We start from the raw sequence: 13,132 nt of genomic DNA, 5'->3' as shown, positions 1-13,132 counted from the left end.
CTCTAGCTACTTGCTAGTCCCATGATCCTAAAATGCACCATAAAACTCCAGACACTGTAGTTTACAGGCCTGTACTAAATAAATAACATTATTGTCAAGTTTGAAAACAATAAGGTTCACTACTCACAATTTGACCCATTTGTGTTAAAGTTATCCTACTTCAGCTAGGCGTGGTGGTTCACGCCTGTAATCCCAGCACTTTGGGAGGCTGAGACGGGCAGATCACCAGGTCAGGAGATGGAGACCATCCTGGCCAACATGGTGAAATCCCGTCTCTACTAAACATACAAAAATTAGCTGGGCATTGTGGCTCATGCCTGTAATCCCAGCTACTCAGGAAGCTGAAGCAGAAGAATCATTTGAACCAGGAAATCAGAAGTTGCAATAAGCCAAGATCGTGCCACTGCACTCCAGCCTGGTGAGAGAGTGAGACTGTCTCAAAAAAAAAAAAAAAAAAAAGTTATGCTACTTCTATCAAATTAGCATCCGCTGGCTAACAGAACTCAAGGAGAAAGGGGGCTGGAGAGACAAGGTGAGGACCTGGTTTAGCATGTACCCTTGGCACGTATAAAATCTATACTCACCCACCTCTTGCCTAGTCCTACAAGGTAGACCTCTGCCATATACATGTGAAAGAAGATCCACAAACCCCAAAGAATTACAGTGACTGATGTAATTACTGTCTTTGTATGGGTAGTGTCAGCCATTCTTTTGAAATGTGCCTGTTTCATCTTTCCCCGGGAGCAAAAGAATGAAAACATAAAGTCACAAAGTACAAATCCATGATCCAGCTGTCTTCACCCATGACTCCCCTCTCCCCTTGCAAAATTTCACAGCTGTAGTTTTGTATTAAAGTGGGATGAGGGTGGAAAGAAGAAAGAGATAATGTGAGTAAGGGTGTATACTGAATTAAATATTCTCTTTAACACAGGCAGCCCAAATTACTATATTCAAACATGAATAATTTGTGTTTTCCAATCATCTTTAATATTAGCAGGCTTAACAATCCTGCCATATAAAATCTATTCAATTTGTCATAATTATATCCTTTCTGCGCTGAATTCTGATTTTTAAACGTCAGGAAAATCTGGTCAAGAGACTAAATATCTGGAAATATTATAGACTTTATTTATAGACCACCGTGAAATGACCTGGCCGTTAGTTCTCAAAGGGTTTCTTCTGGAAACTCCCAGAAGATAGGAAAGAATTATGTTTTATAATATACCATAACACTATGTAAGTCATTCAACTGATTCATTTTGTTGAATGTCACATGGTACCACAAAGTCTTCAGTCTTACTAGCTGAAAACAAGGCAAATATCAAGATTTTTTTAATATGAGAAAAAAGTAAAACTAGATTTGATCTGAAATCCTCCAGTCCTCTATAATCTGACTCCAGTGCTAAAAGGTATTAGTAGCAATTCTGTTCAATCATCTCCAGAGTTAAAGAAGTACCTGGTATCTAAGAGACAAATTCTATAAACATACTCTATAAACCCTATTTTTCAATTAATCATGTCCTAAGACAATTCAGGCACTACCATATAATAGACATCAGACTGAGCCCATATAAATATTAAATGTAATAAACAGAGATAAAGCAGAGAAAAGGCTATACAACATTGTGTCAAATATTGAAGTAGAGCCATATTTCTCTAAAAATAAATTCTACAGACTCTAATGACTTCTAAATTCTGTGTGCCCTCTGTTAAAACAACTGAAGTGAACTCACATTTCCTACATGCATATCAGTAAATTATTCCTAATATCATTTTTAAGTTCTACTTTGAATTTTTTATTAATTTTAATTGCTCCCTACCAAAGAGACCTATGGTATTATTGGTAGTCAACTATTGATCTGTAGGGCAAACTGAAGCTAAAATGGACAAGTGTCTACTTTTGATACCCAATTTTAAATTATAAACTCAAGATTTACAAGATTTTCATTAGAAGGCTGGGCATACGCCAGGCACAGTGGCTCAGGCCTGTAATCCCAGCACTTTGGGAGGCCGAGGCAGATGGATCATGAGGTCAAGAGATTGAGACTATCCTGGCCAACATAGTGAAACCACGTCTCCACCAAAATACAAAAGTTAGCTGGGCATGATGACTCACGCCTATAGTCACAGCTACTCCGGAGGCTGAGGCAGGAGAATTGCTTGAAGCCAGGAGGCAGAGGTTGCAGTGAGCTGAGATTGTGCCACTGCAGTCCAGCCTGGTGCTTGGCGAAAGAGCAAGACTCTGTCTCAAAAAATAAAAAAGAAGGCCAGGTATGATGGCTCATGCTTATAATTGCAGAACTTTGGGAGGCTAAGGCAGGACTGATTGAGGGTAGGAGTTCAAGATGGGCCTGGGAAATATAGCCAGACCTCATCTCTACAAAATATTAAAAAAATTATCTGGGTGTGGTGATACATGACTGTAGTGCCAGCTACTCAGGAGGTTGAAGCAGGAGGATCACTTGAACCCAGGAATTTGAAGTTACAGTAATGTATGATCACACCACTGCACTTGAGCCTCAGTGACTTTTCATTAGAAAATCATTGATAATGTTAAAATTCTATCATATGTGGCAAAAAAAGAGATAAACATTATATAAATAAAGTCAAACTTCTGTAGAGATTTATGCCTGCTGATTTTTTAAAATATGGTATATAGTAGACATGATCCAAAAAAATTCCCAGATTTATGATAACATGCAATAAACTATGGTGTAGTTTAAGTACGCCGTTGATTTAATACAAAAATTGGAACTCAAACTATGTTAAATATATTGCATATGTAGGGACATCCATATATAGTCCAATGAAAATACATTGTCCATTATTTTACAACTAGAACCAAACATCCATTTCTTAGCTATGAAAAACTAGCAGTTACATAGGGTAGAGATGTAAGGTAGGGAATTACCCACGCTATTATAACTGTATCTGGTGGTCTTTCTCCAAATATTTCCCATTTAATTCTTAGAACTTTGCCTGGATGTGTCCAAAAAAAATGCTATTTAATGCTTCCATTTAATATCATTTAAAATCATCTATGTTTTCTAAATGGGGCCTGTGCTCATCAGCACTGGCTTACAAGCTGCTCAACAGTCCTGAGGCTTACAAACGGGATCAAAGAACTGGGAGAAACTCACACATGATAAGAATAAAAGATTATAATCTATATATATATAAACTTGATTTTTCAGGTGAAGAAATTTACCTAGGACACACTGGCAAATAGGTGGTAAAACCCAGATGAGAAGAGGCTAGGGCCTGAGACTCCTAATTCGTTATTTTTTCCACTACATTACCTAACCTACTTCTATAGGGTGGGTCTCCAGGTTCCCAATAACCATCTAAATCTTCACAAAGAAATGAATAAACATGGCCAGGTGTTGTGGCTCATGCCTATAATCCCAGCATGATGGGAGGCTAAGTCAGTTGGATCGCTTGAGACCAGGAGTTCAAGACCAGCCTAGGCAACATGGAGAAATCCAATCTCTACAAAAAGTACAAAAATTAGCCAGGCATGGTGGCACACACCCACCTGTAGTCCCAGCTACTCGGAAGGCTGAGGTAAGAGAATCACTTGAGCCCAGGAGGCAGAGGTTGCAGTGAGCTGAGATCATACCACTGCATTCCAGCCTGGGTGACAGAGCGAGACTCTGTCTTAAACAAAAAAAAAGAAAAGAAAAGAAAAGAAAAGAAATTAGTAAATATAAAGATGGGGAGGGGGAAGGAAATGAGGAGCTACTTCCATTTGGGGAAAAGGAAACCTATGAGAGAGCAAGTCATCTGATACCTCACAAAAAGTGGTCTACCTAGGTAAGAGCAAGGGAGTAACTTCATTTATATTTTTTATTCCCATGGAACTACCTACCATGACTTATTTTTGAAATTTACTGTTCTTTGCTTGTGTCCACAAAATAATTTGTACATACAAAGAATTTTAGCTTTAAGCAGATAAAATTAAGCTTATTGGTGAAAATTTTTATTTTGTAAATTCTTACACAGAAAATATTTCTTAAAATTTGATCACTCACTTGATAATGCCAAACACCTATGAAATGTTGCTAATAAATCCCTGCTACAAAAACCTGCTAACATCCAAGACATGAAGCAAACTCTTAGCACCTAATTTCACTTTTAATAGATGAGGAGAGCTATTCTTACTTACATATGATAAGAACATGATGGATGTGGTAACTTGGACTTTTTAAACCTCCAGTCTTAAACTAGAAGAAAACAGAGTCTGTTTGAATAAGTGACTGTTGAAGCTAAATAATTTCTAACACTTCTTTTACCTCCATCCATGTATACTGTCATAGAGTTAAGCAGCAGCTGTTGCCAAAACAGGCCTTATTCCCTCCAAGTGCTGCTTCAAGGTACTGAACAAGAAGGTGTAAATACATCTGTCTTCTGCTATTTGTAGTTCTACTGGCCTCCTGCATGTCTGGCAGTAAGACAGATGGTCCTTGACACTGCACAGGATTTCAGGCACATGTATTTGCAAAAGTAAGAAGGCAGATGTTGAATATGGTAACAACACGTTTTGTCCCCTTAAGGTTTAAGCTGAGGTATCTATCTCAATTTGGATATTTAATTACCGGATCCTAGAAATCTTTGCTTTAGAAATGTAGTACTTTATGGTTATTTTATGAGTATGTGCAAAATACATAGGACATAGACCAAATAAAAACTCATCTAACCTAAGTATATAATTTTACCAACTATATTATCAGGTGTTTTCTTTCTACATAATCCATGCCAAATACTTATTGTTGATTTTATTTTCAAAATACTAGGAAAGGAGTTTTATAAAAGCAAACTTTGAGTAAATGAGAATTTCCAGAATGAAAAGAGATACACGGAAAATGAAAACTCTCATGTGCTCATCACCCTGTGACATTAATGGAGCCATCAGATTTCTCAGCAAATACAATAAAACTTAATGCCAATAATTAATGCAAATTAGCTAACTCCAGTCTTGAGAATTTGTCATAGTAAAAAAAAATTTATAAAATATAGCCTTTAGAATCAAATAGGATGAAAGCTAATGGGATGAAATATTGTCTGAGATTTGCTTCAAAACTCAGCGTATGGCAAAAATGAAAATTCATAGAATATAGTTGGTTCCCACAAATCAAACATTACTTTTGACGAGGCAAAATACATGTATTTTAGTGAAAATGTTAAATTTTAAGATAATCAAACCATGTATTATATTCTGAAAACTTTATGATTAAATGTTTAGATGACCTATAGTAAAAGAATGAAAAGTCAATAGGAGTTTCCGAGTATAATCAGAAAAGCCAATAGGAGTTTTGCAGAAAAGTCAATAGGAGTTTCCGAGTATAATTAACAAACACATCAGAGAGTGGCTTACGGCAGCGGTCCCCACCCTTTTTGGCACCAGGAACTGGTTTCATGGAAGTTTCACCTCAGATTATGAGGCATTAGATTCTCATAAGGAGCATGCAACCTAGATCCCCTACATGTGTAGTTCACAGTAATAGGGTTTGCACTCTTATGAGAATCAAATGCCGCCACTGATCTGACAGGAGGCGGAGCTCAGGTGGTAAAGCTCATTCACCTGGTGTTCATCTCCTGCTGTGAGGCTCAGTTCCTAACAGGCCAGGGAATGGTACCAGTCCGAAGCCCAGGGGTCGGGGACCTCTGGTTTAAGGATACTGAATCTTGTAATCCAGCAATAGTCAAGTATAAGTTATGACTGACCACTATCATCAAACTCTTATCAGTCACTGCACTCTATATTAATAGGAAGGGATAAAAAAATAGTAGATGGGGAGGGAAAAAAAGGAATAGTAGGCTGAGTAATTTGTAGTACACTAAAGCTATGCCACAAGTAGGAAATTCATTCTAGACAACAATTAAGTGGAATTGAAAAACTAATGAAATACATTCAAGAGTTCTTCTTTTGATAACTGTACTACAGTTATATAAGACAATGTCCTTGCCTTTAGAAATTACACATTGAGGTATGTAGGGATAAGGGTATATTAAGTCTGCAACTTATTCTAAAACAATTAGGAAAAACATAACATGTATACGCAGGCAGAGGGAGAGAACGTGAATGATGTGTTAGTGTATATGCAGGCAGAGGGAAAGAACGTGAATGATAAAGCAAATAAGTTGATCTATTAACATTTGGAGCCAGGTGCAGTGGCTTGTGCCTGTAATCCCAGCACTTTGGGAGGCCAAGATAGACAGATCACTTGAGGTCAAGAATTCAAGACCAGCCTAGCCAACATGGTGAAACCCCGTCTCTACTAAAAATACAAAATTTAGCTAGGCATGGTGGTGTACCTGTAATCCCAGCTACTAGGGATGCTGAGGCAGAAGAATTGCTTGAAACTGGGAGGCAGATGTTGCTGTGAGCCGAGATCGCACCACTGCACTCCAGCCTGGGAGACAGAGCAAGCCTCCATCTCAAAAAAACAAAACACAAAACAAAACAAAAAACTGGGGGATTTGGGTATACAAGAATTCTTTTGACTAGTGTTACAACATTTCTGTAAGTCTGAAATGTCACAAAAAATGTAAACCTAGTACTCATTGTGGGATGAGTATCAATTATTCTCTCTCAACACTTCAATATAAGGCATGCTAAAAAGAATTTGAAACCATGGCAGAAATAAAATGGTATGAATTGAGATACAAAGCCTAGTCAACAATATGATACAAGTATCTTAACTAACACTCATTTCAAAGCACATAAAATAACTCAAATAATATTTCATTTATTAATAATTATTAAACTATTCATAATGCAACAGAATACATGCTCCAAAAATCTGAGAACAGAGAGCAAATTTTTATAAGAAAGGAAACATAAGAATTTTATCTAAATTCATAATGTGTGGTAACACAGGAGGCCACCAAATGACTAATAGTTTCTATTCATCTTAGTGCAAAGAGAAATTGCGTAGTAATAGAGAGACAAAGAGAGCAAGAGATTTTATCTTCTTATGGAAAATTTCAAATGCTACATAAAAATGTAGACTCACTTCCTACCCCTCCCCATAAATATTATGAATTAAATTCTAACATCATATCATTTTATGCACTACACTTCAGTTACTATTTCAGAGACATATTTGGAGAAGCTCATTAGAAAAAGAGAGCTAATTCTTTGCATTCTAAAACAGGACTTATGTTAAAATTAAATAAACATACACCAGAAACAAAGCACCAGAATATGCTTTTATGACTCCAGGAGCCTTTTGAATCTTCTTAAATTTCCCTCACTCTGAATATAAAATTAAATTACAGAGAAACAATTTTGAGGATGGTTTCACTTAGATTCAGGAAAGACAGGCTAAAATTTGTAAGTGCTTTGGAGAATTGTACAATGCTGGAGTGAATCAAGATGATACAATTATGTACTGACTAACTTCAGTAAGTCAAAAAGAAACTTTAAAGTCATGATTCCAGATTTAGTCCTATTTTTATTTGATTCTACATCCCAGGAATGTAATATACAATGAAAAAGTAACCTAATTGTGAATATAAAGAACATAACCACTTCACTATTCACAGCCATTATTCTTAACTTATTTTAAAATAAACTAACAGAGGAAGAGAGAAGAAAAAGTTGAAATACAATTTAAAATTATACTTTTACTGGACACAAAGAGTTACAAAGCTGAAAAAAATTACAAAGATATACAGGCCAAATTATTGGTGCCTTAAGATGTCTGATTTGAGATGAAGTTTTGCTGAAAAATACAGCAAATGCCACAGACTCAATTTTACGTCTGCCTGCAGCAATAGGATCTCTCTCTCTCTCTCTCTTTTTTTGGAGACAGAGTCTTGCTCTATCACCCAGGCTGGAGTGCAATGGCACAATCTCAGCTCACTCCAACCTCTGCCTCCCGGGTTCAAGTGACTCTCCTGCCTCAGCCTCCCAAGTAGCTGGGATTACAGGCATCCGCCACCACACCCAGCTAATTTTTGTATTTTTAGTAGAGAGGAGGTTTCATTGTGTTGGCCAGGCGGGTCTTGAACTCCTGACCTCATGATCCACCCACCTCAGCCTCCCAAAGTGCTGGGATTACAAGCGTGAGCCACCGCACCCAGCCTAGGATCTCTTTATACACAAACACCACTCCACCTAGCTATAGGGTCAATTTCTATGTTACGGTGATACCTGGAGCCGAAAGGCCCTGTCCCTGAGACTACTGAGTATTTTTTTCACAAAAGTGACCTCTACAAACACATTAATACTGAGCACAACAAAATTAAGATATATTAACATAGCAGCCAAATAATGTAATATATTTCTTTCATTGGAAAGAACTTGAGGACTGTTTGAGGCCAAGACAGGGTTTTCTCCTTACCACTTTAATACAGAAATGTAAAAAAGTTGTTCCATTTCAAACTCGGTTAAACTTGAGGATTGCTCATTATGAAAAACAAGCAATTTGCCTATAGACGTGTATATTTTCTGATATAAAATGGATTTTCAGTGTTAATATACAATTGACTATCTAATGATATCATAGAACTAGCAGTTTATTTTCAGGAACCTAATGAAGTTTTAATATTATATTCCTAAGGGGTAGCAAACTGCTAATATAGCTAAAATAAGCACAAATAAATCAGGTGAGTCATCAAAAGTCTTTAAGGAAGTTAATGATCAAACTTAAATAAAGCCCAAATCTTGGTGTACCAGCTTTGAAAATTACCAATAACATCACATTGTCCTGACACTAATGACAGAGTAGTATAGACGATTTTTTCAAATTATTAAAAACATGGTTATCATCTAAGGTTCTCTCCATATTTTTATCTGTCAAAATTTGGGAGTCATTTCAAATCCTGAAAGAGCCAGGAAAATGAAACTGTACTTTCTTTCAGGCAAAGCCACAAGGCAGTGAGGATAAGACGAAGTAGATGGATCTGTTTTTGATTAGCCAATACTAGTTTTCACAGCTTGTCACTGCTTTGTTTTCTCGATGGATGTGTGTATACATGGTTGTGTGCGAGTACGTTTGTACAAGTTCTATGCTTTGTACTTAATCTGATGCCACTAAGTCTCATTTGAGCTGGAAATGAAGAACATAATAAAAACCACACAAAGAAAATGTACGTGTTATTTTTATTCATTCAACCTCTAAAACAGCTGTTAAGAAAGCACCAAGCCTGAGGCCTTACCCTGTTCGTTTGGTGATGGTCCCCAATGTCATTGGCTGCTTGATTTGTGCAAGAGGCATCACTACCATCAAGCTGGGGAGAGGAGAGAGCCGAGGGTTGCCAGGGTTGTTGTTGGTAAAATTGTTATAGGAGTCTTGGCTGTTCAGTTTCCCTACAAAGAGAAAAATAAAGAAAAGCATCATCAAGGGAAGTTCCCTATCTCTGATAGGGTTTTCACTGACTCCAGTAATTATTTAAGAAAGGCATCAAAGGTATAATTGATGCCAAGAGAATTATAATTATGTGGATAAGAAGAAACCAAACTATTCTTGTAGAGCTGGATGGCTTATGCCTGTAATCCTAGCACTTGGGGAGACCAAGGCAGGAGGATAGGTTGAGGTCAGGAGTTCGAGATCAGCCTGGGTAACACAGCAAGACTTCCATCTCTACAAAAAAATTAAAAATTAGCTGAGTATGGTGGTACATAGCTGTAATCCTAGCTACTCAAAAGACTGAGGCAAGAGGATTACTTGAGTCCGGGTATTCAAAGTTACAGTGAGCCATTCATACCCCTGCACTCCAAGCCCAAGTAGCATAGAGAGACACTGTCTCTAAACAAACAAAAAAGAAGTATTCTGGTAACATCAGTGTGACTTGATTATACACATATTTCAGTCTTTGGGAATTAGGGCTGAATTCCTTATCTTTCTAAAGACAGTTAAAGTGGTCTGTTGGCCTTCTTAGGTCCTTACATTCAACACAATCTGCTATTTCCCTCATACCTTGTCAATTTCTAGATAAAAACCAGCTGAGCTTTTGATAGGGATTATATTTAATCTGGAGATCCATTTGGTGAATACTGCCATTTTAACAATATTATGTGTTCTAATCCAAGAATTTAGGATGCCTTTCCCTTTACCTAGGTATTATTAAATTTCTTCCAATGTTGTTTTGTAGTTTTCAGGGTATAAGTTTTGTACTTTTTTGATTAACATATTACTATTTAATTCTTTTTCATGTAATTTGTATGAAATTGTTTTCTTAATTTCATTTTTCAGATTATTCATTGCTAATGTATAGAAGTACAGGTAACTTTTGTACACTCATCTTGTGTCCTACAATTTGGCTGAACTAATTTCATAGTTCTAATAATTTCTTCTGGATTCCTGAGGATTTTCTACATATATAATTGCATCATCCTCAAAAAAGAGATAGCTTTACTTCTTCCTTTCCAGTTTAGATTCCCTTTTTTTTTTTGCCTAACTGACCTACCTAGAACTTCTACTACTATGTTGATTCAACAGGGGAAAAGCAGACTGTGATTTATTTTTAGTTAATTTTGTGTATGTAGTGAGAGTTGAGTTTCATTGTGTTCATTCTTTTTTTAATATAGATGTGTAATTGTTCCATCACCATTTGCTAAAAAGATTAACCTTTCTCCTTTAATTGCCTTTCAACGTTTGTCAAAAACCAACTGACCATATATTTGTGGGTCTATTTCTGGATTGATCTATGTGTTCCATTGATCTATGTGTATATCCTTTCACTAATATCACATTTTCTCAATTACTATAGTTTTCTAGTGAAAAAATAATTATTTTTTTCTACAATTATATATGTTTTCTGCAATTAAATTTATTAATTAAATTTCTATTAATTGATGGATTTACAGAGAAACTCTATAAAAATTATCTCATTTTCTGTGTTATGGAATAAGTCAGTGCCTGTAATTCAACAATTCCTTCATGCAGAAAACTTCTTATTAATCTAATGTAATTTTATATCACTGTTCTTGACTGTTGATAAAAATTATCAACCCCATTTATGTGCTTAGCAATACATATGGTATTTTAAAAATGGTAACTACAGAAAGCACAAACATATACTTCTTTTTTTTTTACTAATTTGAATTAAGGTGACAAATTGATGTACACAACAAAAGAACCCCCGAAAAAAGTCCAAATTAATATCTTATTTCTAAAACGCACCCTGAAAATCAATTGCTTTAAAAATAGCATGGATTCAGAATAGAGGGAGAACTACCACATAGTATCTAATAGTAGCCTGAGAGGTAGTGAAAAGTCAAAAGTCCCTTTCTAAAAAATCATAAGATGATAGTGGCTTCAGAATTAGATAACGGCTTAACCAAATGCTATTTCTTCCTTGGACACAAATCTGTCTTTCTATATTACTCTACAGAATTATCAAGTTAAACTTTGATAAATGTCTCTTTTGTAAAATATGGGGAAAGATAAGAAATTCATGCAAATAAAATAAATCTTTCTCTATCTCCTCAATTTCTATTTCAGAATACACATTAAAGTTAACAGAAGCAATCTACACCTGTTGCAGGAATAACAAAAGACAGCATTCACAATACATACAAGATGATTTAGGCTACAACAGAGAACCTTGTAGAAAATATGAAAGGAGAAATCCCATTACAATATTATATATGTAGAAGAATATGAGAAAATCTGCTTTATAGTTAAGCCATTCAAAGTAATGTATCATCACACTCTCAAGGCCAATACAGATGTAAATAATTACAAGATTGCTATTAGACAACTATGCTAGTATTAATTTGAATTTGAAATCAGACTGCAGCTTTATGTCACAAGCTGCTGAAAATTAAGAACGTGTACATCATAGATACTTCACAACTAGTTATCAAATATTTGTTGAGTGCCTTAGCCCATGATAACACTGTAAGGGATTGTTTTCCTTGTTATCGTGAAGTTACAGTCTAACAGGTACAAACAGGAATCATTAAGTGTTAATTGTCTAGAACTAAAGATAAGTAGATGTGGGAACAGCTTTATTTGGAAAAGGGCTCGAGGAAAAGGGCAAATGGGGTATGATCTAGATTTTGAAGACTGGACAAAATATGGATAAGGGTAGGAGAGAAGGAACATTCTGGGCATGAAGGGGAGAGCAGCATAAAGGGATGCCGTTGTGTGACGAGTAGTGAGGAATCTCTTTTTTTTTTTTTTTGAGACGGAGTTTCGCTCTTGTTACCCAGGCTGGAGTGCAATGGCGCGATCTCGGCTCACCGCAACCTCCGTCTCCTGGGTTCAGGCAATTCTCCTGCCTCAGCCTCCTGAGTAGCTGGGATTACAGGCACGCGCCACCATGCCCAGCTAATTTTTTGTATTTTTAGTAGAGACGGGGTTTCACCATGTTGACTAGGATGGTCTCGATCTCTTGACCTCGTGATCCACGCGCCTCGGCCTCCCAAAGTGCTGGGATTACAGGCTTGAGCCACCGCGCCTGGCCGGAATCTCTTAACTATTGCAGAGGAGAGATAATAGAAAGCAGTGGAAGATAAAATATTTCCGTTTTTGGAGGACCTCTCAATTGAGCCAGAGGAGTAGGAACTTAGGTTAAGTTCTTCAGCAAGGGAACAGTATAGATGTTGAAGTCATTGCATTTGACAGATAAAAAGAGTGGTCTAGGAAAATGAAGTGATCCATTGAGAAGTTCCAAATCTGTGGTTTAGCTAAGCATGACTTAAAATGCTTCACTGTCTCACAAGGATAAAGGACGTCCTCAGAATAGCATACAAAGAACTTCAGACCCAGGCTTCTCAACCTGCTCCTGTGTTTATGCTGTAGAGTCCGTTTGAAACTAGCACACCTGACAGAATAAAGTAAGTTGTTTAGATTTTACATTCATGTTTATGTTTGTAGGGGTGGTGTCTGTCTTACATATTAATGGATATGGCTAGCAACTTAAAAGCACAGCTTTAATGAAACAATAGGTATATTAATAAAATGGTGAATAAAGCCAAGGTCCGGCTAACACCCTTTTCAGCCTTAGCCCACCTGCACCCAGGTGAATAATAAATAAATAAAACAAAAAATTTAAAAAAAAAAGCCAAGGTCCAAGAAGACAAAATCAGAGAAGAAGGTACTAACTCTTATAGTCTTCAATAGGGTTGTTTCAGTAGTGAGGTGGAAAAGTCAGATTGTAAGGAATAGGCAAAGGA

At 36.5% G+C, this 13,132-nt stretch overlaps 1 protein-coding gene across 10 annotated transcripts in view; it reads right to left on the bottom strand.

Annotated features, from left to right (window-relative positions):
- The window catches only part of BCAS3 (BCAS3 microtubule associated cell migration factor), a 661,861-nt gene that overhangs the window by 357,924 nt on the left and 290,805 nt on the right, over positions 1-13,132 (bottom strand). For all 10 annotated transcript variants that reach the window (XR_012514509.1, XR_012514510.1, XM_039475903.2 and 7 more), the window contains exon 16: positions 9,166-9,316. Coding sequence is in view for 8 of the 10 variants with exons in the window: in XM_039475903.2 (XP_039331837.1) it covers positions 9,166-9,316 (151 nt within the window). In the remaining 2 variants the exon portion in view is untranslated. The remainder of the gene's footprint in view (positions 1-9,165; positions 9,317-13,132) is intronic.

This window comes from Saimiri boliviensis, chromosome 17, assembly GCF_048565385.1.
Source record: "Saimiri boliviensis isolate mSaiBol1 chromosome 17, mSaiBol1.pri, whole genome shotgun sequence".
Classification (NCBI taxonomy): Eukaryota; Metazoa; Chordata; class Mammalia; order Primates; family Cebidae; genus Saimiri; species Saimiri boliviensis.
Note: the sequence above shows the minus strand (reverse complement) of the source record. Positions and strands in the feature narration are given on the sequence as shown.